The 24416-nt window shown below is 55.3% G+C and overlaps 12 protein-coding genes across 12 annotated transcripts; 5 read left to right on the top strand and 7 right to left on the bottom strand.

The window, feature by feature from the left end:
- Window positions 1-104: 104 nt before the first annotated feature.
- CGCA056_v006589 (uncharacterized protein) lies at window positions 105-1921 on the top strand (the record flags this gene model as incomplete). The annotated part of the gene is made up of 2 exons (XM_037321838.1): window positions 105-326; window positions 374-1921. The coding sequence occupies 2 exons, from the start codon at window positions 105-107 to the stop codon at window positions 1919-1921; spliced, it is 1770 nt and encodes a 589-aa protein (XP_037180196.1).
- Window positions 1922-2072: 151 nt separating this feature from the next.
- On the bottom strand, window positions 2073-3761 carry CGCA056_v006590 (uncharacterized protein; the record flags this gene model as incomplete). Its single annotated transcript, XM_037321839.1, has 2 exons — window positions 2073-3162; window positions 3211-3761. The coding sequence occupies 2 exons, from the start codon at window positions 3759-3761 to the stop codon at window positions 2073-2075; spliced, it is 1641 nt and encodes a 546-aa protein (XP_037179238.1).
- Window positions 3762-5325: 1564 nt separating this feature from the next.
- Window positions 5326-6134, top strand: CGCA056_v006591 (uncharacterized protein; the record flags this gene model as incomplete). The annotated part of the gene is made up of 2 exons (XM_037321840.1): window positions 5326-5390; window positions 5438-6134. The coding sequence occupies 2 exons, from the start codon at window positions 5326-5328 to the stop codon at window positions 6132-6134; spliced, it is 762 nt and encodes a 253-aa protein (XP_037179237.1).
- Window positions 6135-6225: 91 nt separating this feature from the next.
- ywbO (Uncharacterized protein) lies at window positions 6226-6965 on the bottom strand (the record flags this gene model as incomplete). Its single annotated transcript, XM_037321841.1, has 2 exons — window positions 6226-6867; window positions 6918-6965. The coding sequence occupies 2 exons, from the start codon at window positions 6963-6965 to the stop codon at window positions 6226-6228; spliced, it is 690 nt and encodes a 229-aa protein (XP_037179236.1).
- Window positions 6966-7639: 674 nt separating this feature from the next.
- CGCA056_v006593 (putative RING finger protein) lies at window positions 7640-8731 on the bottom strand (the record flags this gene model as incomplete). Its single annotated transcript, XM_037321842.1, has 1 exon — window positions 7640-8731. The coding sequence occupies one exon, from the start codon at window positions 8729-8731 to the stop codon at window positions 7640-7642; it is 1092 nt and encodes a 363-aa protein (XP_037179235.1).
- Window positions 8732-9060: 329 nt separating this feature from the next.
- Window positions 9061-10492, top strand: SLD2 (DNA replication regulator SLD2; the record flags this gene model as incomplete). Its single annotated transcript, XM_037321843.1, has 2 exons — window positions 9061-9202; window positions 9252-10492. 2 exons carry the CDS (start codon window positions 9061-9063, stop codon window positions 10490-10492), a joined length of 1383 nt encoding a protein of 460 aa, XP_037179234.1.
- A 150-nt stretch (window positions 10493-10642) lies between these two features.
- Window positions 10643-11578, bottom strand: CGCA056_v006595 (uncharacterized protein; the record flags this gene model as incomplete). The annotated part of the gene is made up of 1 exon (XM_037321844.1): window positions 10643-11578. One exon carries the CDS (start codon window positions 11576-11578, stop codon window positions 10643-10645), a length of 936 nt encoding a protein of 311 aa, XP_037179233.1.
- Window positions 11579-12130: 552 nt separating this feature from the next.
- fmo1-6 (Thiol-specific monooxygenase) lies at window positions 12131-13974 on the bottom strand (the record flags this gene model as incomplete). Its single annotated transcript, XM_037321845.1, has 3 exons — window positions 12131-12916; window positions 12964-13531; window positions 13841-13974. 3 exons carry the CDS (start codon window positions 13972-13974, stop codon window positions 12131-12133), a joined length of 1488 nt encoding a protein of 495 aa, XP_037179232.1.
- A 684-nt stretch (window positions 13975-14658) lies between these two features.
- On the top strand, window positions 14659-16472 carry CGCA056_v006597 (putative transporter; the record flags this gene model as incomplete). The annotated part of the gene is made up of 7 exons (XM_037321846.1): window positions 14659-14804; window positions 14855-15053; window positions 15115-15424; window positions 15481-15787; window positions 15834-16145; window positions 16194-16265; window positions 16316-16472. The coding sequence occupies 7 exons, from the start codon at window positions 14659-14661 to the stop codon at window positions 16470-16472; spliced, it is 1503 nt and encodes a 500-aa protein (XP_037179231.1).
- A 206-nt stretch (window positions 16473-16678) lies between these two features.
- On the bottom strand, window positions 16679-18353 carry PHO8-1 (Repressible alkaline phosphatase; the record flags this gene model as incomplete). The annotated part of the gene is made up of 5 exons (XM_037321847.1): window positions 16679-17463; window positions 17509-17793; window positions 17842-17958; window positions 18009-18108; window positions 18159-18353. 5 exons carry the CDS (start codon window positions 18351-18353, stop codon window positions 16679-16681), a joined length of 1482 nt encoding a protein of 493 aa, XP_037179230.1.
- A 2182-nt stretch (window positions 18354-20535) lies between these two features.
- Window positions 20536-22284, top strand: CGCA056_v006599 (uncharacterized protein; the record flags this gene model as incomplete). The annotated part of the gene is made up of 3 exons (XM_037321848.1): window positions 20536-20627; window positions 20676-20738; window positions 20787-22284. The coding sequence occupies 3 exons, from the start codon at window positions 20536-20538 to the stop codon at window positions 22282-22284; spliced, it is 1653 nt and encodes a 550-aa protein (XP_037179229.1).
- A 439-nt stretch (window positions 22285-22723) lies between these two features.
- On the bottom strand, window positions 22724-24034 carry MET3-1 (DNA (cytosine-5)-methyltransferase 3; the record flags this gene model as incomplete). Its single annotated transcript, XM_037321849.1, has 1 exon — window positions 22724-24034. The coding sequence occupies one exon, from the start codon at window positions 24032-24034 to the stop codon at window positions 22724-22726; it is 1311 nt and encodes a 436-aa protein (XP_037179195.1).
- Between the last annotated feature and the right edge of the window lie 382 nt (window positions 24035-24416).

Consider the following 24416-nt stretch of genomic DNA (forward strand, 5'->3'; position numbering starts at 1 on the left):
GAAGTCGTCGTCATTGAGCTGTCGCGTGCGGCCCTTGAAATACTTACTTCCACCAGGATGACTGAAATTGGGGGATTTGCGTCTGCGGCAGACGGTTCGCCGCGATGTTTGTCAACACCGGCGCAATGATGCGAGACTCTCGGGTTTTTGGCTGGATCACAGGCTCAGAACCCAAGACTGCGTGGCCCTCCATCTCTCTGGACGCAGAGACTCAGCATGGCCGTCGCAGGGCGCCGCGGTTCGCTCGAGCGCGTGCCTCTTTGTTGAAGGTTGTCCTACCAATCGGCATCCTAATGTGTGTCACGGCAGCTCTTCTGACGAGTCTGGTGTGTTTGTCCTCTTTGTAAGAGATACCCTTGCTAACGCTGCACAGTTCCCATCAGAGGCCGTATACCTCGTCAGTGTGTTCGACTCGAAAAGAGTCATCTCCACGGCTCAGCTGGAGAGTCTCAAAGCACCCGTCCATGTAGACACCGGCGGCTCTCGACGGTTGAGGCTGTTCATGCCCGCCGATGGGCCGAATATCAACCTTTGCAAAACCACCATGTCTGCCGTGGCGCTTGGCTACCCCTTGCCCACCCTTCTCAACTGGAACGGGGAGTTCAACAGGCCCGACTGGCACTTTGCAGGCTCGCACATTGCCAAGTTGGAGTCTCTGCTCGCTGTCATTGATGCCCTCTACAAGGAAGACGATGGCCTGAACGAGAACGACCTGGTCCTTCTCGTCGATGCCTACGACACTTGGTTCCAGCTTCCTCCGTCAGTTCTCATCGAACGTTTCCACCGCCTCAACAGCGACGCAGATGCCCGCGTGAAGAAACAGTGGGTAGAGCATGGCTTCAAAGAGGATTTCCCGATCCAGTCTCCCAAGCAGAACATTATTGTCACCACCGCGAAAGACTGCCAACCGGACTGGGAATCAGGGTCTAACCCCCGGTATGAGTATTGGCCGGATTCCCCCCTGCCCGCGGATTTCTACGGCGAGGGCACCGACGAGATCCTCCCGTACGTATTCGACTCCGCTAGGAAGTACAAAAAGATCCGGCCTCGATGCGTCAACAGCGGCATGATCATGGGCACCATCGGCGCCTTGAGAGGAGCGCTGCAAAACGCCAAGGAAAAGGTTGACAAGGCTGCTATGGGCGGTCGGCAGCTATGGAGTGACCAGGCCCTCTTCGCTGAAGTCATTGGAGACCAGGAGATGTGGCGGTACTGGATAAGAGGTCTGGCTTCGACGTGGAACGGAACCGCGTCCCACGACCAGCCGAGAGATTTGCCTCGCCATGTCCGGGATATCGCAAACAGTGCACTGGAGGGGAAGAAGTTTGAGTTTGGTATTGGGCTAGACTATGAGTTTGCCACGATCCCACCAACATGCTCCTCGGAAGACGATGGCTTCTTCGTCAGGCTCGACGACACCGAGATGGTGAAAAAGGAGTCGGAAAAGTCTGGCGTGACCGGCGGCGTCAGGGTCAAGGGCATCCCACCAGAACTGAAAGGCGCCGAAGGACCCCTGCCTGGACTCGGCTCGAGTTGGGGAAAGGTGCCTCTGTACACCGACTTCTTCTTCGGCACCACGCCCGTTGGTATCCATCACAACGCCTACGTCTTTGGTCTCAAACCATGGCGGCTGGAACACTGGTGGAACATGACTTGGTACTATCCTCATCTTCGACAACTCGTCACCAAAGCGCTGCACTCCAACAGCAAGCTTACGCCCTTGACAAGGCTGCCGTTGCGAGAAGACGGCGGAAATGACATGGTGTACTGGGCTTCAGACGATGACGAAAAGACGGCCATGGTTTTTGACGGATCGAACCAGACATATGCGTCAATCAGCTGGGACGGCTTATGCCAGAAGGGAGACACTAAGTGGCATGACGTTCTCTTTGGGGATCACAAGGGGCCGTTGGTTGTTTGAGTATTGAAGATTGATTTTTCTATTGTTTATACCCATTTCTGTAGTAATGAAGCGCTGCCAAACTAAACCAAGTGAAAGGGTATCATTCTATACGAACCGCGTCATCAAGACCAAACTCCAATGTATGCTGCCAACTGTCAATGGAACCGTCCTACAGCGTGCTGTTTCTAACGATGCCATTCTCCGACGTCACGAATGGCGGCAGCTCAGGGGGGCTGGCGCCGTTACGGTAGAGCCACAATCTCGAGAGATCCTTGACCCTGACTGTCCTCTTCCTGTTGCGGCCCTTGAGGCGCTCTCCGTGGAACTCGACCTCGTTAGCAAAGTCTCGGCCCAGGTAAGACACCTCAAAGGCCTCACGGGCGTTCTGCCCCGCATCTCCCTGCCTCCCGACCTGGATCTCACTCTCCATAAACTCGTTTGTGTCCGCGGCGCCAATGTATTGCCCCGTCTCTGCGTCCTTCTCCAGAGGAAACATGCCGTGCAGGTAGTGCTGGCAAAACTGGTGACCTCCACGCTCCGAAGCCCTCACAAACAAACGCCCGATGAAACGCGGCATGCTGTGGTCTGCGTTCAGAGAGGTGCAAAAGTGCAAAACGCCCCAGATCGCTACGAAGTCGGTCGAGTGGGCGTAGTGTTCGACGTGGCCGATGGCACGGTCGAGGGCGGCGGTCGATGATCGGGAAGACGACAGAGACGAGGATTCCTTGGACAAGGTCGGCGTCCGAGCGTGTCCGTTTTCGGTGCCGTTGGAGGTGCCCGAAGCTCGTCGTCGGAGACCAGTGGCCACCGGAGATATGGGGCTTCCGTTCGGTTCGATCTGAGCCATCGTGGTCGTGGTCAAGGTCATGGCGGCCGGGTTACGTTGCGCCAGGTTCTGGGACGCGACGTGGCGATGGGGGTTGTTGAAGTGGTTCGCAGCGTTACCAAAGGTGTAGACCTCAAGCTTGGCAAGAAGATCCTGGGGCAGCTCCTGGAGAAGCCAGTCGAGGACGAGACCGCCTTCGATGCCGCCCTGGGAGTGCAGAATAAAAACCACCTTGGAGTACTTTGGATTGTACAGCGTCTCTTTGACGATACGATAGCACATCCGTACGTCGTAGGTGGCGTAGCCGAGATTCCGCTGGATCAGGCACTCGACGACGTCGAACAGGATGCCGGAGGTTTGGTTGTGGATGCCGAGAATCGGGCGCTTAAAGGTGAGGGCCAGACGGTTGAGGTTGTTCTTCATCCAGTGGTCGCTGCATCTGGTTAGCCGCCGTTTGCAGATTGGTTGGTGGATCACTTACCCAACGGCGACGCCGTTCAAAAAGATCCATTGCTCGTGAGCATGCTCAGGCAGCTCTGGAGCGTACTTGGGATCCGACGTGTATGTGAGAGTTGGGCCGTTTAGGCAGAGACAGAGGAGATAGTTGACGGTGAAGAAGGCACCCAACGCGAGGATGTCGATCCACAAGGGGAAAAAGATGGTCATGGGGAGTGCTAGAATGAAGCCGACCTGTAGCACACATAGCAGGAGATGCATGCCGACGCAGAAGAGGTTCTGCCTCGTAAAGGCCAGCTCGTCAAGGGCGCCAGAGTCGGACGGGGTGATTGGCCAGACGATCCATGGAAGGGCCCAAATGTATCGAAAGAAGTAGTAGATGTCGTAGGCCAGCAGCTTCCAGGGAAAGTCCGTGTAGGAGTAGTTGATGACGGAGCTCCCGCCGACCTGGGAGCCCAAGAACTTTGTCGAACCCATCCTCTCTTTGAGCAACTCGTCGCGTTTCTGGTGTCGTGCCTTGTGCCTAGCAGACAACTTCTCTCCCAACCATGGGATGCAAAAGATTCCCCCACCCATGACGACGAGACCCGCGCAGGAGGAATTTATAGCAGAGCAAGGGTTTGACAGAAAGTGGCAGAAAGGGTATGTGATCAAGTGACCGGTCCACCGTATGGGGTTTGTGTCATTCGCAGAAGACGAAGGACGGGTGCTCACGCGGCATTATATTCCCCATGGGCAGAAGGAGATGGAGGGCACGCCGGGTGAGACACCAATAAACACCAACCACCAAGCCCGAGATCCTAGCACCTGGCGGCAGACTGGAGAAAGAAGGCCAGCTTCCAAAAAAGAGACGATGCAGGTGCAGGGCTGAGCTGGCCGCCTTTGCTGGGGATTATCGACGGCGCCGCCCTTTGGCTGGTCACTCGACCGGGGCGCGCACCAATGAGGGGCCATGGTCAGCAGCTAGCGATGATGTGGTAGGACCCGGAGGGGGGTCTGAGGGCGCCACCCGCTACCGCTGCCTGCCCCGTCGCTAACGCATCTGGTGCGGATAGGTAAGGTAGGTAGCTCTTGATCGCCAAAGGTGCCTTGTTGGGTGCAAGTACGAGGCATGCAGTCAGATCTGGGCAGTGCAGGGGACGTGGATGGGGATGGCTGCGAGGCTCCGAGATTGTCTTGTGCACCGACAAGAGGCCAATTGCGAGTGACGGGCTGTGGTTGCGAACGGAAAGGCCGTATGCCCCGTGTCTGAGGTGCATATGTTGGTGTCTTGAGGCGGTATTGAGGCCATCTCGGTTGGGGCTTGTTCGTACAGAAGACGCAACTGCTTCGGCTGGTGAGCCAGGTGCCCAATTAACCCAATGAGACGCTCCATCTGTCGTCATAACTGACGTTGCGCGCCCAGCCTATCGGCACGCCTAACCCGGCAGAGTCATCCTCCCAGAATAAAGACTGAGGAATTGCGGTGCCTTGCCTTGCTTACCACAGAACCTTGAAGACAGGTGTCACCGAAGAATGGATGTAGCCTTTGTGGGAGCTGAAACGCAGCCTTGCCGTGTCTTGGTTGCTCGCCGGCTTAAGGCAAAACAAGTCAACGGCGAGATGAGGTTGACCCGCCTAGGCGCAGACGACGTTGGCTGCACGCAGATATGTTGCAGCCTGGTTCCTCATTACTCGTTACTGAATGTCTGCCTGGAGTCTCGGCAGCATCAGTTGTCTCATCATGGAATCCTGCGCATGTATTGTGCGCAAGTCAGCGCGAGCATCTTGGGCGGCTGAGTGCGCGGGTGGGGCCGTCGAGCATCGTTAGATGGCAGAAGCTGGACGAAACTTGGGAAATCGATTTTGGGGCTGTTCTGGTACCCCCGAAGCATGGAATCCGACGCCCGGGCCTCTTCAGGGGTACCTATTTTGACCGCTGTAGAAAATCTGCTGCCAAAAAAAAAAAACCCCGACGACCTGACGGGATGAACTCGATATGGTCCGTGCGCCAGCAACTGGTTGTTTGGTGGGGTGCGTCGTTTGTTGACCAAACATTGGTCTCGACTCTCACCAGTGAAGACAGAGCCCAAAGCTGACAACTTCGAATTGGCTATTCCAAACAACACACAACCGCGGCTAAAGCCTACTACTTCCCGTCATGTCTATGCTATCAATTCACCTGGAGCAAATAGCTCTGTCGTGCGAAGGCATCGACTCTCTGCCGTACGCATCCTACCCCTCCTTCCGCGATTCCCACTGACGCGCCTCAGATTCCCACCTCCCAAAATCTTTACAAACGCTATGCTCTACAACAGCGATATCACCTCTCTGATCCGCGACACCGAAGCCCACGAACGCGCCCTCTTCTCCGTTCCACCTCCCCCAGCTCCCGCCACCTCACAGAACCCAGACCCGAAGCCCAACAACCGCCGCCAGACCGTCTTCAACGTCGCTTCGGGTGAGGTCACGACCGGCCCCCCGGCAACCCGTGGAGGTGGCGGCGGCGGGCCTCGCAGACACACCGCTGTATCTGCCGTTTTGGGAGGCGATCTGCACGACCAGCTACGCCGCGGCGAGCGTCAGGCAGCTAGCAAGGGCGGCGACGTCGACGTCGAGGTCCTGCTGGAGGGAGCGACGAAGCTCTGTGGTGTTTACGCACTGCCCGGAGCTCTGGAGAGAATCCCACAGCTGAGGAACCGTTATGCACACCAGACGAACACGCTGGCATACTACGAAGCCAAGGTCGCCGAGCACCAGGCCGCGCTGGAGAGGATGAACAAGGACCACTGGATGGGCGACGAGGAGGAGCCAGAAGACGACGAAGAAGAAGAAGACGAGGACATGATGACCGAGGAGGAATACCGGGCCGAGGAAGAGCTAGTGCGCGACCTCGACAGGAAGAAGCGCGAGCTGCAGCAGCGGCTGCGCGCGATGGACAAGGACTTGGGCGGGCTGTTGAACATGTGAACGGATTGGCACTTTACGAGGCTACGACCATGATACCCAATGCGAGTTCAGAAATTATTTTTACATGTTTTGTACAGAATTGCCGAGTGTCCTAACACGACAGGCCGTCTTGCCCGCTGGCGCCCTTGCCGCCCTCTCTCGCTGCGACGAGCGTCTCCAGAAACTCACCAACATCCTGCGCGCCGCCAATCTCGTACTTGTCGTTGATGACAAAGTGCGGCACGCCTCTCACGCCCATCCGGTACGCATCCTCGACCTGCCTGTCCACCTCCTCGCCTCCCTTGCCCTCCTCGAGCCACTTCTTGACCTCTTCCTTTGCGAGTCCACCCCGGACGGCAGAGTCCACAATCGTATCCCAGCTGGTGATGTCGCCACCCTCCTCAAAGTAGCTCTTCATGATCGAAGTCACCACGGCGTTCTCAACCTCGGGGCCCTTGTTCTTGGCCAGCTGTATCGCGCGGTGGGCGTCACGCGTGTGTCCGACCTTGCCGTCAAACGTAAAGTTGAAGCCCTCCGCGGCGCCGAGCTTCTTCATGCGCGCGTGCATCATCTCAAGCCTGTCGGCGCCGAAGCGCGCCGCCATGCGCTCGTTGACGGGGACGCCCTTCTTGGGCGCCGTCGGGTCCAGGTAGTATGCCTGCCATGAGACGTTGAACTTGTCTTCCTTGCCTGCAGGGTAGGTCTTTTGGTACAGGTCAATTGCCCTGTTGAGACGGGCCTTGCCGAGGTAGCACTATCTCTTGTTAGCCAGTGAGTGTGTAAGTGAGGGTTGGCGGGGCTTACAAAGGGGCAGACTGGGTCTGAAATGACTTTGACGTTGAAGTTGGCCATTTTGCTCACTTGCCGTGCCGCGTTCATTCGATGACGCCAAAAACTGATGCAAATCTTTTTATAAGTCGAGATCTTGGCCACACCAACATTCGGTCAGGGATGACAGCCGTAAAATGGTATTTATGATGACCCGGCCTCGGGCCTAAGCTCAGATACGGGCGGGACTCCGCCAGGTGCCGATGCCGACCTGATTACCAATCACTTCGGGGCGCGCTCCGGACGGAATCTTTTCTTGGCCGGCGGGACGGTTCCTCATCAATGACTGCCCCGCCATTATTCAGCCCCAGGTGCCGCCGTGGCGGCGTTGGAATTAGATTCCGATATAGTTCGGCACTTGATCCAGTGGATTTGCCAGGGGGGCCATTTTACTTTGTTGCCGCAGACCCTGACTCGAAGCCGCTCGAGCTGTGGTGCCGACGGCAACTGTGCTCTACCTCCCAGAGTGTGACATCGTTCCACATGAACTGTGACAGTTTCGCTGGATTTACGACGAGCAACGACAACGATATACGAGTAATTGGTCAGTACCTACGTGAGCAACTACCCACAACCTTTCGTTTATCACGTGTATTTGCAAGGCACCTTGACTACTGTCTGAAAGTAAAGAACTGGACGCAACCCACCCCCCCGCCCGCAATGCGTAAGAACTCGGGTATCATCTAAACCTTCACCTCTTAGTCAACAAAGTAGCGTTCAGTTGCCTCTCTCAACCTCTCGTGATTACGGGAGCGTCTAGCTTCGTAACTCCCCCGCGGATGTCTCCGTCGGTCGTCTCTTCTCCAGCGTGAAGGGTACATGCCGTCCACGCTTGAGCCGCCACGTTCTGAGCTGGGGCTTTGAGACCGCCGACGCTTTGGAACGACGTCTGGATATTGTACAGCGCGGTCCCAATTCTCCAACGACGTATATGGACTCCGGAGCCAAGCTCTGAGTTCGTGGAGTAGCAGCCGAGTGTTCTCACGTCCCAGAAATTCCTGGATCAACTCCTCCGCCTGGCCCATGCTGCCCTGCATGTCCACGGTCTTCAAAATCGCGACAATGTATTCCAAAAGAAATTCGGCATTGTTGGCTCTGCGACGCCGAACAGGGTCTGCTTCTGGCGTGCGCGCATCGTTATCTGGGGACAGGAACTCGAACACCTGAAGTTCGCGCCGGAGGAACGTCCGAGCACGGGACACCAACTCAGAGTCAGATGCGAACATCTGTGGTGTCAGGTCTCGGTACCTAGATATTCGGTTCGAGCCGACGTGGAGCGAATACAGTTGGCTGCGATACACGTCTCGTCGGCGCGCAATCGTCTCATCCTGAGAAGGAACAAATGTTCGATACGAGGAGTGGGAATTCTGCAGTCGCGGTCGCCTGGGTCGTACTTGGGAGTAGTATCGCCTCTCTTGCTGGGCCGCAGCGGCGTTTCCTGCCGTTTTGGCAGCCGCCGGCGCCGGTGCAGGCTTAAACGTTTTCCACTGCTTCTGGTCGTCGCTAAAGTCATAACGGACTTCTTTGATCTCGGTCTTGCACAGCGGACATGCTGCTTGTTGTTCCAGCCATGTTACCAGACAGAGGTAGTCGAAGTTTCGGTGGTGGCAGGGTTGCGCTTCGCAGCCTTCGGTGATTTGGTCGAGGCAGATGACGCAACAATCGTCGGCTGATGCGCCCCGCTCGGGTTCCGTTGGCCGTGATGAGATCTCCTGCAGCGTTGTTTGCAGAACAGCGGACTGAAGATCTCGAGAGCTCGAGTTGTCGCTCTTCGCTGCTTCGGGGGACATGCCAGTAGCACAAAGCACAATCCAACGCGGTAGAAAGGATGGCAATGTGGTGTTCGAGGTGATGGTTGATGGACGGCGGCTAGGCGAAGGAGCTGTTAGTAAGCTGAGGCCAGTGGCCCGATAAGATAAGAATTCGAAGTGGGGCTCGCATCTGCCATACCGGAACGCGTTTAGTGGTTTGGCGGTCGCGTCTCGACCGCGTTCTCCCTCCACTGCGAATCCACTGGTACATCAGTACAGTACCTGCACACTTCGTCACAACAGACTGCTGCACTTTGAAGTACGCCTCTTCAATGACGTACACGACCGGTTGCTAGCATTGCTTCGACATGGACGACCAGACAAAGGCAGATTACGAGTCGCAATCCCAAAAACTACGCGCTGAACTCAAGAGCTGGGAAACCTGGTGGGCTAAGTCCCATGATGGCAAGAAGCCGGGAAGAGACGACATCAAGCGCAATGCTGACATTGGTATGGTTCACGAGAACGGAGGAAGGCTCACACACTGACGATTGAGCAGCACAAAAATACAAGCAATACAACAAAGTACGCGACATCCTCTCTGGAAAGGTTGCACCGCCCACAAAAGAAGATTCGAAAGCAAAGAGAAAGGAGAACACTGCTGCTGTAACGACTCCGTCCAAACGACACAAACATGCCGAAACCCCCTCGAAAAGAAGATCGATACCCGATGGCGCGAACCTCAACAGCACTCCCTCGATTTCCAAAACCTTGTTCAGCCCTGTTGCTCCGAGATCAATCGGCCCAACGCCGCAGCGCGATGGTCGGGTTCTTGGACTGTTTGACCTCATGGTCGAAAGAGAACTTGGCACACCGTCGAGGAAGAACGGGTCTCTCAACACAACTGCCGACTCGAGACCGATGACGACGCCGAGAAAGCGTGCCACGCCCATGGACGAAGAGAAACTCGGGCGAACCCCAATGTCAACAAGCAAGAGGCAGATGTTGGATAGTTTCATGACGCCGCTTAAAAACAAGGAAGGGGCCCAGGTGGTCGATGCAAAGACTCCGACAACAGTTTCGAAGCTTCAGTTTAGCACGCCGTCTTTTCTCAAGAGACACACCCAGCCACCTCCCGCCGAAAGCACCGACTTCGCCGCCCCACCGCTGCGTTTACCCCGGAAACCTATGGTGCGCGGCCTCAGCGCCATTGTGGCCAGTCTTAGGAAAGTCGAGGAGGAGCAGCTTGACGATGATTTGGAGGCTCTGCGAGAAGCTGAAGGTGCAGAGCCGCAGCCCAAGGCTCCTCCGAAACCGAAAGAGGACTTGCTTGCTGCGGACAGTCAGGTGCATCTGCCACTGGGCGGCTTTGACGATGAGGGGATGTACGATAGTGTCGATGAGGAGCAGGTGGGCCGGGACGGGAAGCCTTTGAAGATATTCAAGAAGAAGGGCCAGAAGCGAACGACCAGACGCGTCAATATGAAGCCGACTCAAGTCAAGAGACCGTCGGCTCCTGTTGAGGGCGGCGATGAAGACGACGAGATCGTCCCGGAAACGCATGCCAATGGAGCTGATGACGATTTCGATGAGCTTGGCGACGCGGGATCGGGCTCAGACTGTGAAGCGGCAGCTCCCAAAGCTAGCAACGCGAAGAAAACGGAAAAGGTGGGAACGGTCAAGAAGGCTGTCAGGAAGGTGAACGAAATGGCCCACACCAACTTCCGAAGATTGAAGTTGAAAAACCACGGCGCAAAAGGAGGACCAGGGTACAATAGTAGGTTCAGAAGACGGCGCTGATTTGGTCACACATGCATGGCACGGCGTTATGGCAAGCGATACCGCAGTCATTGGTGCTAATGAGGTAATGCCCAATATACAAGTTTATCATGGCTCAAACGCAATTTGCCTTCCCTGAGTATAACAAACATGAACAGCCCTCGTTCCTCTTCATCCAAGTACACGACTTCTCAGGCGAAACAGGAGGACAGAAAGGTAGAACGTCGCAAAGTCACAGCTGATCGATACCATGAACCATGACAGACCGGCCGAGAAAACGACGCGATTCACGAGAAAGCGGTCTTCATCGGGCATATCTGCGGGTATCTCGCCATCCTTCTCAACCAGCCACTCGTCCTCACTCCAGATGTCTTCATCCCGTTCAAGTGGGCAGAGTTCCAGCTCCATAAATCTGGTAATCAGGCCTTGCCCGCGATCAACCCGTTCCTGTATGCGGGTTAGACAATGCTGTCGTCGCTCATCTTTGGCAACTGGCATGATTCCCTCCCCCTTTCGAACGACCGGAGGCACAGAGAACTCAATCTTTTGTCGATATCCTTGCGCCCTGTTCTCAATCTCGGCCAGCAGCCACACTACCGCCATGTGGTCTTTAAACAGTGCCCACATCCAGTACGTGGCCATGGCGATTTGCAGCAGCATGTTCCTGGCCACCTCAGGCGTGTCGAGCCCGTGAAACTGCGCACCGCAACAGTTCTTCAGGGCTTGTTGTCGGTTGAGGATCTCACGATAAGTTCGAAGGCGCGGCGGCATGGCTTTGTAAAGGTGAGGGCTCCACTTCCTCGCCCTCTCTTCCAGCAGGTTCTCTGTATGCCACCTCTCGTCCCAGAAGGATCTCCAGAAATCGGTGAAGGTCTCGGCGATCGTCTGCGAGAATGGAAAAGCCTGGAACAGCCTGGTTTTCCAGAAAGACGACCAGTCTGTCGCCAGAACAACGTGGAGGAAGAAACCAGCCACGTCGCTGGCGAGGAACTCGGGCATCAGGCGGGGTGGTTGAAGAATACCCATGATGTCGAACTCCTTGATGCGACGACCCAGCCGTGAGGCCGCAGGGAGCCTCGACGGCTTCGAGGGTGGTGTCGTGCTCATAATCTGGATTTTGGCGGTGCACTCTTGAGACTCGCTCACTCCATCCCTGTCCTGCCGCGATAGAAGCGCGGGAAATGTGCCTTTTTGATGGCCACCATAACTGACGCACCGTAAGCCACGGGAGGTCTCGAAACAAAAACATGCCAAAACGCGCTGACCGCGAGAGATGTGCTGGCACGTCTCCATAAGCGCCAATTACTGTTCTCGGAGAAGTCCCGACCTGGGTGTTTAAGCGGATGCTGAGGCGTCTGATGTAAGACGGCGCCCACATGTAAGCACTGCCCAGCGCAAACGAGCCTCCAATGTTCTGATTGATCCAGCAAGAGCCGGCCGTCCGGGTAAGACATGGCAGGATAAGCTGATCTTCAGCCCTTTGGAACCTCTTGACCTAATCGGCTATGCGCACGCCTCACTGATGCGTTCGGTCCGCGTTGGCGGTATCAGGTGTCGTCGCTCTCACAACAACTCCTTTGTAAGTTATGATTGTTGTTGATGCGTCTCATCCTTGGGCTGACGCTGGAACTATTCACAGTCGAAGAACTTGAAATTCGTCTACGCCACTTCTTGAGGGGTTTCTATCGCGGTTACGAGGGGGGTCTTCTCTGCCACGAGCGCTTCGCTTGTCGCGCCAAGCCGACCTGCTTGCAAAAGTTCTTCCTGTGCCTTCGCATTCAGTCTCACCCACATTTTCCTCCTCAATTCCAACCCGTCAAGAAACACCTGGAACCATGAGGGATCAAACGGCGGCAACCGTCTCCCGACGCCGTTCTCGGGCTCGCCCGCCAGCGCCCGCACAGTCTCAAAGTACTCCTCAAAGTGCGGGTGCACCAGTGGAAACTTGTCACCCATTTCCGCAACGCGATCGGCCTCCCACTTGGCCTGCTCTTCCGCCGGCGGCAGTCTCGCCCTGCCGGAAAGCACGCGCGCCGCCAGGACGGCTTGCCACTCAAAGATTTTGAACGTCAGGCCCGCTGCCACGGCGCCGATGAATAGGAGCGTCGGGTCGCGGTGGTAGATGACGTGCTGGTAAAGCCCCGTTACGCGGTTGTTATGGACCTCGACGGATGGCAGGAAGGGCAGCGTCCAGGTAAAGCCCGTCGCGAAGATGATGCTGTCGACGTCCGAGACCGACGTGCCGTCTATGAAGTGCACCGTCCGACCCTCGATGCGTGAAATTGTGGCCTGTCGGGATATTTTGGGGTGGTGAAAGGCGCCGTCGCCAAAATAGAGGTTGGCCTTGCGCCCGTTCACGACGGAGTAGATGGGGAGTTTTGCTGTGTTGATGAGGTCAACTGAAATGTCGGCTCCTGAGACGGAGGCGCCGACAACCACGACGCGCTGAGCATGTCAGCTACGGTTTGCACATCGATGACAGAGTGACGAACCTTTCCACAGAAATCTCCCCTTCCGCGGTAGTACTTGCTGTGGATGACACTGCCCGGGCGAGCTCTCTCAAACTCCTCGAGGCCTTCAATCTTGGGGACGTAGGGAACCCAGTAGTGTCCCGTCGCGACGACAACCGCGTCGAACCGTTCAACCCACCACTCATCCGAGTTTTTGCCCTCCTTTCTCAGGATAACTTTCCACTCATCCCCCACCTTCTCGGCCAGCTCAACGGTGGTGTTATAAGACACAAAGCCCTCATACTCGTCGACAATGCGCCGGACGTAATCTCTCATGACGGTCCAGTGACGAAATGGCGTCGAAGGGCCGTGCAGGGCGATTGATTTGGGTGTCCGCTCCTCTGAGATGGGAGCGTCCGAGAAGGACATGGGGATTGCGTCGACATTGGTCTCGAGGTACGGGTAGATGCCGGACTCGGTGAAGCGCGGGGCCTTCTGTGTCGGGGTCTGCGCCGGAAAAGACTCCGGGACCGGGATGGGTCTGTCGGCGGTGCGGTCGGCGAGGGAGGTGAAGTCGGTGAGGTGAGGTGGCGCTTCCTTGTCGCCAATCCTGCGGGTGTCAGTGCATGCGTGCCGCCATCATGGCCCGTCCCGTCCAGTCTGGTTCGTCCCATTCTGCTGGTCTCATCTCATCTTGGTAGAGATGCTTCAACCACGTTTATGCTAGAATGAACGATGCCAAAGATTCCAAGCAACATACCCATCCGGGTTCTCGTCTCGAGCATCTTGCACCCTGGTCTTTACTCGCCAGGATCTCCAACCATCAAGGTGCTCTCGAAGCGACTTGATATGAGGGCAGCTGGCCCGCAGCGCGACAAACAAAGTCCCGGAGGTCCAATGAGAGGAACTAGGTACTCACCAGCACCCGCCGCTCGCCTCCCGGCGCTCAAACACACGAATGACGTCGAAAGCCTTCTCCTTTGCTAGCGCATCAATGGCAATGGCCCCCGCCGGCCCGGCGCCGATGACTGCGACTCTCTTGATTGCGCCCATGGCATACGCACGCGACTAGACAGAACGAGAGATATGATGAGGGACAGAGAGGGGGATCAAGATCTCAACAAATCTAGCCAAACAGATAAGAGCGCCAAAACCTCGCCGCGCGCATGCAGTGCGAGTCTTTTTAAAATGTCTCCCGACAGCGTGGGTTCGGCCCAAGGGACCAGGGAGCAGGGGTCCTACTGTTGAAGACAGCTGCGACCGCCCAATCATGCCGTCGCAAACCGCCTGACGGGGCAGTCTTACAGGGATACAGGGGGCCGAAGCTATGGCGCCATGTGCGGGCAGAGGGTGCGTCTCTGTGCGATTGATCATCTTAGCGTCTGATGGCGTTATCCCGTGGTGCGCAGACGCAAACGCTGTTCCAAACCAAACCCCATCAAAGGACCGGAGGGCTCGACGGAGGTCGCTCCGAGGCGGGGTCCCATCTTCGGGGGGGGGACCCGACCCGGGTGGGTAAGGTGAGTTCGGAGCGGGACGGCCATCAAGGTTCGCAAAGTCGCCAACATTTAGGTCTTGGACCCTGGAATTCGAGTTTGCGATAAGCTGAAAGATGGGGGACTTGACGCAGATGGCAGGGATGACATGGGCAATGACTGGGATCGTGAGTCTGGAGGAGGACCTGGATGGCCGGCTTGTAGGACATGATCAAAATGCGTTCCCTCTGCTGTTTCTACGATGACGACGAACGTCGACAAGCTAGGGAAAATGGATTCGAAGATGGATAAGGCGATGGTGTGTGACACACCAACCGATCAGTCGGTGGCGGCAGCCGATGACAAGGTGGAATGGGATGTCGGCCAGGAGCAGAGAGCGAAGAGGAAGTAAGAATGAGGATCCTTTCAAGAAATGCTTAGTTGACTTTGGCTTCTAGGATCGATATGACGGTCCTCCCCCTTCTGGTCCTCGGACTCCTCATGTTCCAACTTGACCGTATGAACCTCGCAAGCGCTCTCACTGCGGGATTCGCCAAGGATATCGTCGTGAGCCAGGACACCATCAACTTGGGGAACCAGCTCATGTTCATGGGCACTGTGGTTCTAGAAATACCATGCAATTTGCTGCTGCAACGGGTGAGTCGGACTGCCTTCTGCATTGCTAATGCCTGGCGACTAACCACGCCTCCGCCCTCAGTTCGGTCCACGAAAATGGATCTCCCTTCAGGTGTTGCTCTTTGGCCTTGTCGGAACTCTCCAAGTCCTCGTCAAGAATCGCGCCGGCTTCCTCGCCATCCGCCTGATGCTCGGCTTCACGGAGGCGGGCTACATTCCGGCATCGATTTTCACGCTATCAACATGGTATACGAAGCGAGAGCTGACCAAGCGCGTTGCCATCTTCATGTTTGGCCAATTCGGTGGTAACGGCTTGAGTCCTCTACTGGCATCGGGCATCCTAAAAATGGAGGGTCATCTTGGCTTGAAGGGTTGGCAGTGGCTTTTTTTGTGTAAGAGCCCTTGAATCTTGCACGATTGGGAGCATACTAACAGAATCGTGCTTCAGTGGAGGGTCTTTTTACTCTTGCGGTGGCTTTCATGTTCATCTTCCTCCTCCCCGGCTCGCCCGACACCCCGAAACCGATAGGAAGCCCGGGCCTGGTCCGATTCTCGAGAAACCAGCAGGAGATCCTCCAGAAGCGCCTTGAGATTGACGGTCAGGTAAAGAGACATGGTATCCACGGTCTTGAAATCCCTTGGGCTCTGGTTTGGAAGACTGTCAGCCACTACAGGCGGTGGCCGCATTACGTCTCCACGTTTTGCGCATTCTCGACCTGGTCACCATTGACGACGTATACTCCTTCAATCATCATGTGTGTTCTACATCTCGCAAGAAAGAACTCTTCTAACTCGCAGCAGGGCCCTCGGCTTCGATCGGATCAGCGCCAACGCACTGGCAGCGGTCGGTGCCACTCTTGCCATGGTGGTCGTCTTTGCGTTCGCAACAATGAGCGACCGAACGAACAAACGAGGAGGGACCGTCTTGACGGCGCACATATGCTATTTAACCATCTTGGTGGTTGCCCGCAGTGTTCATCCGCATGTTGGAAAATGGTCCAGATGGGGACTGTGGACGGCCATCAACGCCTTTTCGGTTTCCTACCATCCGGCGCATAACACCTGGGTGCAGGTGAACTGTCGCGAGGCAGGGGAGCGGAGCATTGCTATTGCGTAAGTTGTAATATGCTAATTATGGATGATGATGCTGACGAAAACTAGGATGTGGGTGATGTCCGCCATCAGTGGTCTAATGGTCGGTTCTCAATATTTCAGGGCGAACGATCTTCCTTTGTAAGAGCCCGAACACTAAAGAGAGTTACCATCATCTGACTAGTCAATAGCTACGACAGGGGACTCCTTACGATGATCATCATGGTTTCGGTCGGAATGGCGTTTGCGCTGTTGCAGGAGTTGGTGTACTTCGTGCACAACCGGCGAGTAGCTCAAGGGAAGCACAAGTCTAAGGATGGTTCGGAGCCGTACGTGTATTCTTACTAGACGTTGCACGTGGTTAGAAGTTATGACGCAGATGAGGTGTTGAGCATTATGAAGGCGTTGGTAGGCTTTGGCAAAGGGGTTAGTACCTGTCGTAGAAAATGGCAAAAGGCTGCAGTAGCAGGCATAGATATTATGGCAACAACCAAAACTACTGTCCAGAATGGAGACTTGGAATGTACAGGTTCTCCTTCATCCATACACAAACATCAGTGACCATGGTTGTGACCGTCAATGTGCTCATCAAAACGCTTACGCAGCTTGGATTTGACTTCGGTCCAGCCAGTGCCGTTGGCCCGGAGTAGGGTTGTGATCTCGTTCATATCGATGTCAAGGACCTTCTCGATATACCTGGGCAGCTGGGTGTTGTCCCAATTACCAGCCATGTCGGCCCTGATTGCACGACCGTTATCGCCGGCACCATAGCCGTACAGAGTGACATCCGTGGCCGTATGTCCGCCCGTGGACCAGTGAACACCAGACCTGCTAGAGAGCAGCCGTCCAAGATCAGAACTCAGATCGCTCGATTCGAGGAGAGTATTGATCTCGGCATCTTTGGCGTCGGCAAGACCATATTCGGGCAAGATCTCGCTGACGAGGAAAGACTTCTTGTCAGAGCCGGTGTACGCTTCCCAAACCTTCATGAGAGCTTGAGTGGAGGCGTTAACATTGGCCATGGGAAGAGGGTTAAAGCCGTTTAGCGTAAGACCACCGCACTCGTGGTCCGCGGCTGACATGAGCATCGTGTCGGGGTGCTTGTCAATCCATTCCCGGACGAAGCCCATAACCTCGTTGTAGTGTACGGTGTCGAAGAGGTGGGCGGCGGGGTCGTTGGCGTGGCCAGCATGATCGATACGGGAGGCTTCGATCATCAGAAAGTATCCCACGTCTTGGGAACCTTGTGTGAGGGAATTGAGAGCGGTCTCGACCATCTCGAGAAGAGAGGGCTCTTTCTCGGGTTGACGAGATCTGTCAATCTCGTACATCATGTGGTCTGGACAATGTCAGCCTCGTCAGGACCAACATCAGGTGATCCTACCATCGTTGAACAGGCCAATGTAGGGGATGCCGATGTCGCCAAGACCCTTGTTTAGAGCATCAAAAGCAGGACGATCCTGCATGATGTGGTATCCATTCTCCTCGGCGAACCCAAAAAGATCGATTTCATCTTCGCGGCAGGAGGTCGAGTCTGATTGCGGCTTAAAGAAGCATCGACCTCCTCCAAGCAGAACGTCGACAACTGGGCCGAGCGGGTGATTATACCCTATTTCGTGCTCCGCAATCTTTTCGTAGGAGCCCCGATTAGCAACATGAGCGGCATAGCCTGATTTGTTTTAGTCTCGAACTTTGCCTCAAGGATGGGAGAACAGACTTGCAGGGGTAGCGTGGGTGACGGTGCTTGTAACGACCAAGCCGGTCTTCATGCCCGCGAACTTGGCAGCCTCAAGAATGGATCCAACGGGCTTGCCGTCAGGGTCGACGCCAATAGCTGGTTCTCGTTAGGCTATGCCCCTCGAAGATGATTTTCATTCAACCTACCAGAGTTGTATGTCTTCACGCCGCAGGCAAAGGCAGTCCCGGAGGCTGCAGAGTCTGTGATCAAGTTATCGCTGGATTGGGTGCGGACATTCCCAATCACCTCAATGATGTCGTCAGTAGGGGGATTCGTGATAATGGGTTCGCTCTTACCAGCTTGTCTGCTGCCAGTTGTATGCTAACTGGAGCTCCTTCGTTCTGGCCATTCTGCATCAAGGAAACGTAGTCCCTAGCCATGGTTTGGGATGCCGGCCCATATCCATCGGGGACGATGTAGATGAAGTTCTTCACATCTACGGCCAACGCGGCATTTGCCAGCGCGAAAAGAGAAAGCGAAGCTGTATGCATCTTGGCAATTTGCTCATGGACCAGTGGATGTGTGATTTGAAAAGATGCAGAGGGCGAAGAAATTTCTCGCGACAAGGAGGGGCAACAAGGACCTCAGGGTGGTCGCAAGAACCAATTTCCTCTCAAGGTGATGGCCAAATGATTCGGCTATATATGCACTCGACTCTGAACATCTTGGCTTCATTTCATGTAATGCAAAGCACATGAATAATTCGACGAATGCAGTCCGCCAGCGGTGCAGGCTCTCTTGGCATGACGGATCACATTCAATGGTGGCAGATGATTTGAGCGGGAGGACGCACTAGTCTTCTACCACAACTGTGAGGAATTTCCAAGACATCGATAACGGAATTGAGGCCGGCCTTTGCTGAATGTCTCGCAGAAAGATGACAATGCATTGTCCCGTCACCTGTTGCAGATCATCAGCGATGCACTTCGGGATCCATGCCAAGCCGCTTCCTAGCGGAGGTGAGGCTTGGCGGACGGAGAAATGATGGACTAGCCCCCAATGGACGCCACCCAATGTGCAACGTGCCCACGGCAGCGTTGGTAAGGAAGCATATTTCGACGTCGTTTGATGGTGTTTTCCCCTCATTTGGGCCTTGGCTGGGTGGTCCAGAGGGGAAGGTGGCACGACTGCTGCTGCTGCTGCAGAGGCCACGTGCCTTGGTCAATCATACTCTGATAAGACATTGGAAGGTGAGAGATTTCTCACATTGCGGCAATGAATTATTCTGCCGATTTTGATGAAGTTGAGTCTGGTCGGTCATGAATGACGTAGGTAGGACCTTTGAGGCGAGCCCCCTCTCCCTGGCTTTCTCTCGCCCCAGCTGGAAATTTCGAAATGAGAGATTCTAGCAAATTTCCAGAGCACAAAGTGGAAGATCGCACGATGCCACCATCAGCTGTGCCGGCCGCTGACCTTGATTGCAAGGGAATGGCTTCACAGTCGGGTGGTCGCTCACCCAAAGGATCTGTACTGCTGGCATTCTTCAAGGGCTGAAGACGGGACGCGACTCATGCATGGCGTTGACTGACAAAATCTAAAGGCTTTTCCCCCCTCAGATGAGCACTGCTTTTTTATCCAAGGTAGGCCCGGACAGGTATCCCAGTGTCGTAGCGCTGATCCACATGCTGATTTCGGCCAGGGCCTGTTGTGTAATTGGCCAGCCCGTGTGTTTCAGTGGCTCTTCGCCCGCCAACACGCGTGCATTGCGTCCCAGTCAGAGTAAGGCAAGATAAGGTAGAAGAAGGTCGACGCTCATTCAAGTTTTCTCTAGCAGGCTCACATCAATTGTACGAGTGTTTTGTCGACATTTCAATCCTGAACAGGAGCATGCAGACATGTGGTGCTCTTTATGGCACCAAGATGGACTGGACTCCGTCAACCCCCCCTGGCCGCCTGTCCCATGTGGTGTAAGCGCTGTGGCATTCATTGGCTCGCAGCTCTCGGGAACGTAGCAGGGATCCGGGGGCTGCCAATAATAACTTCCCGCGCGTCTGCAGTCGACTTGACAAGAAACACTCTCCCATTTCTCCCCAAGAACACTTCGTTTTTTTTTCTTCTCGTATTTGCCAGAGGCGCTTAACAAAACAACGCTTCTCCAAGTCGCAATGACGGCACCTCATCCGCAGCTCAACCCTGGCCACCGGATCCGGAGCAGCGCAATGGATTGGACGAAAATCCCCCAAGCTGTCGGGGCTCATCTAGACTGCTCCATTCGCCTTGCCAACTCGCGATGGTCTGTTTCGAATGGCTTCACAGCCCGGCTGCTCGAATGGGCCACGACAGGCCCAGAAGTCTGGACCCCGGAGAGGCTGTTTGCTGTCCATGCCAGTCATACAAGACGGGGCTGCCCCTCGCCTCAAACCAGTGTTCGAGACTCCGTCATCAGCCTTCTTCGAGTATCCTCTAGTCATATTGACGCCTGCCCTTCGCTCTTTTCCTTCTGTCCTTACTCACTTTCCTTGTGTTTTGCCTTCCATTCTTTCTCCACGTCCTCTGCTGCTTTGCTGTCTCGCGTTCTGTTTCTGATCTGCGCTGATCATCATCTTTGTTCTCGCGCAAGGTCCCCTCTCTTTTGTCCAGCGCGGTGCATCCCATTGTGGATATCATTTACTCATAATACCTCTTCTTGACGAAGAGACATACCCACTGGTTGACTTTCATTCATTTCCCACAATGCTTTCCAGTATTCGCATAGCAGACGTCTTGCTCCTCCTCCTGTTATCTCAGACTACGCAGGCTGGTCCGGTAAGACGTGCTGAGAGACTGTCAGTACATACAGCATAATGGTCGAACTCCACTAACATCAGTCGCAGTTTCGGAAGGGGCTGGAACTCTACCATCTCAGTCAGTGTCGCCTCTAGTACACCAGAGTCAACGTACGTCCCCAAAACCTCCTTCGACGATCCTTACTCACACGAACGCAGACATCTTTCCACCTCTGCCGCTGCAGTAACGGCAAAGGAAGAGGATGATGGATCTACACCAAGTCCTGTCTTCAGCACCATCGACGACACGAAAAGCACATCAGCAGCCACACGAGGCCCCTCAACGACAGCTGTACAGTCGTCGAGCACCGCAGTCTTCCTCCCTCCTCCTCTGAGCACGATATCAGTACCGTCAACAACATCAGGCGGTGCTTCCATGACCACTGTAGCCACTCTGCCTCCCATGTTCAGCTCTATCGCTCTACCTCCGTATCCGACAACAGGCCTTCGAAATGGGTCGGCCATCCTGCCAGCAAGCAGTCTGACTGAAACCCCGACCGGGCCGCCCACGACGGCCGCAGGTGAAGAGGGCGCTTCGCGAGGACCTCCCAATGGGATGCAGTCGTCTTTGTCCTTTGCGTTCCCCGTCCCTGGCGAGACTACAACGACAACCGTCCAGACTGTCGCATCATCAACTTCTCTTGTGCTCAGCACCACCGCAAAGGCTGAAGCTTCATCTACGCCCGCCCCCACATCCCATGATACCCCGGCTTCATCAACAACACCACTCCAGACCATACCCCCATCATCGGCAACTCTCAAGGTCACAGGCTCTCCCAACGTCGGCGTCCCCACCATTGAGACCTCGCTTCCCGCCGCCACGGCGACCATCTCCCCAGAGGTTGCAGCCAGAAACCTCGCCAACGCCAAGTCTTTCAATGCCCTCTTCGCCACCCTCAGCGAGCAGTCTGCTTGTAGTAACGGCCAAGTCGCCTGCGTCAGAGGCAACATCGGAAAATGTGGCTCCGACGGCGCCTTCGACATCGTGAGCTGCGGTAACGACCAGTCATGCTTCGCCCTTCCTATGAACACAACAGAGGGGGTCGTCGTCGGCTGCTACAACCCTACCGTCGCGAGCAACATTCTCGGAGAGGCTGTGTCTGCCCCGGGATCTTCTACAAGTGCTGCAGTATCAGAGGTCACAATGACTGTCACGCCAGTCGTCACCGCCACGTCCACAATCCAGGTGGCTCCGCCGAGCAGCCCAGAGACTACAAGCCCAGCGGTTCCAATTGCCACCGCCACGTCTACGGTCCTCGTCGCCCCGCCTGAGAAGACTTCCTCGCCGGGCTTCACCACGACCGTCGTCGTTACGAGAACGGTTGAGCCCGACCCGGCACCAACTACCACAGAAAGAGAGGGCACGACGACTGCAGAGGAGCCAACGACACTGTCGACCTCCACCCGTCGTCGCACACGCAGCTCAACATCTGTAGAGACATCTGCACCACCTGCGACCACCACTGTCACCGTCACCGGCACACTGACATTTGACCCGATCCCGTCCACCGTCCCGACAGTCCTCCCGACGGCGCCCGCGGCGAAGGCCAGCCCCGATGCTTTCGGATTCGTCATGACAGTCACGGAGAAGGAGACCGTGACGGCAACGGTCACAGTGAAGGAGACGGAGACAGTTACCGTCACAAAGGGCCAGTGAGAGAGCTGAGCGCCCATTCGAGAACGAATAAGAAAGAAACATTATTAATACCCTGTGCTTTACACCCCCTGTCAACTATGTAATCTAGGTTGGGAAAATAGCGTCCCTTTTAGATAGTATATCGCAATCAATTCAAAACATATTACAGACGAGAAGGATCACACAAGAAGCCAGCGTGGTGAAGAATTCTTTGTCTATGCCATGCAACTGATTTTCGTTGCTTCTGGTATCTCGTGCACAGTGCAGATGTATGAGAGCCTTTCTATATTTAGCTCTAATGCGATTCTGCCCGCGCTCTGCGTTCCTCTGTAGGTTCTCCAATCGGGTATCTCGAATGCTTTTGCAAACCCTCTCCAGAAAGTCATCTCCCCAAGCCTGTCTGTCCAGATACTTTGTCCTTCTCTAGCCCAAGACACCATTCATAACCCTTTGCTGCGTATCACTCGCCGTCTGCACTGGTCTTAGCCATCTTGGACACAAACAACTGCGCTTCTAAGGTGCTCTCGAGAGGCCGCTTCAGTGGACGCGAAGAGCCCAGAGTATCGGCACCAGCACCCCTGGTGCTCCTAGAACTTAGCCCAGGCGGTGTGCTCAGTTGTGCGATATCCATGTCGTTGAGTATCGGTTGTTGATCCAGCGTAGAGTCAGCCTCATCCCCATCGACCAGAGAGCCGAGCCAGGCTTCTCGAAAAGACAGCCCCAGAGCTAGAGACACCTCTCTCGCGACACTGTTTCCAACCACTCTCCACTGGTCTTTGGGCTGTCCCAGAATAACTTCATGGTCCAAGAATCCTTGGGCGCGCCGAGCTTCCATAACCGTCAAAATTCGATTCTGGTTCCAGTGCAGGATCCTGCCGAGTCGCGCGTCTGCTGGAGAAGGGGCTGCTGTCACCGTTTGCATAACCTTCTGAGGGAAGCACCTGCCCCACGCAGGCGAGGATGCTTGTGTGACCCTGTCGCCCTTCGCGGGGAAGAAGTCTCTCTCCGCTTTCGTCATAATACCATGGCCATTGTCCCAGGTAGTCATGAAGCTCATGCCATAAGGGTGAGTAGGAATGACGCTCAGTTGGTTCCGAAGGTATTTCGTGTACCCATGTGCAAGACGGTGGTCTGGGAAGGGGATGCAGATATCAACTTTACCGTCGACGATATTCGGTAGGTCTGCAGTTGCCTCTTCGGATCCAATAAAGTTGAAGGGCGTAGGCATCACCAGCTGCTCACCCATCGGCTCATTATTGGGCAACTTGCCAAGGGTCTTCCAACGAGGGACTGGCTGATAGTGTGAATGCGAATGAAGAGGTAGCTCTGGGAGTCTGTGGCCTGGGGCTGCAAAACAGAGGAACACACGGCTTCGGCTCTGCGGTGAGCCATAAGGCCATGCATCTAGTAGAAAGAAGTGTGTTTGATATCCAAGCCCAACCAAGGCACAGATCAGTTGGCAGAAAACATCTTCATCCTTTTTTCCGCATGGCTGTACGATCTCCAAGACGTTCTCCAAGAGGCCATACTTAGGCCGGTAGGTATCAACGAAAGAGGCGAAGGCAGCAACGAGTGACTGGTCTTTGCGCAGCTTTGGCTTGTTTTTGTCGTTAGTCAAGCGAGAAAATCCGGGGCATGGGCTTCCAGCAGATACAAAGTCCACTGCACCAATGTTTGGAACCTTATCGCTGAATTTGCCTTCCAATGCAAGTCTCTGCAGATCGTCAATAGAACCGATAAAAGGATGAACCTCGCTGAGGGTGTTGGCCATGTACGTGTGAACAGCAAGTTCATTGTAATCATTCGCCCATTTCATCTCGATAGCCCCCCCCCCCTCGAGACCACGTCCAAAGTTACCGCCTCCGCAAAACAGATCAACCCCTCGAAGCTTAGGAATCGGCCTCAAGGGATTGAAGCCCTGCCTCAGAGTGGGAGGTGCATCATCCATACGGATGATCTGACCTGATGGATCCAGATGGTGCGTAATAAAGAAGGCATTTCCGACACCGTTCCGGTTATACGGGGGTGAAATAGGCTCGTCGTGTCTGAAATAGCGCACGAGACATCTGCCGTAAATGCGATCGGCACTCATTGAAATCGTGTCGTTGCTGTAGACAAGTTCGTTCCGTGGAGCATGCGATTTGGGTTCCAGA

This window comes from Colletotrichum aenigma (genome assembly GCF_013390185.1).
Source record: "Colletotrichum aenigma strain Cg56 chromosome Unknown KSG_Cg56_contig04, whole genome shotgun sequence".
NCBI classification, from domain to species: domain Eukaryota; kingdom Fungi; phylum Ascomycota; class Sordariomycetes; order Glomerellales; family Glomerellaceae; genus Colletotrichum; species Colletotrichum aenigma.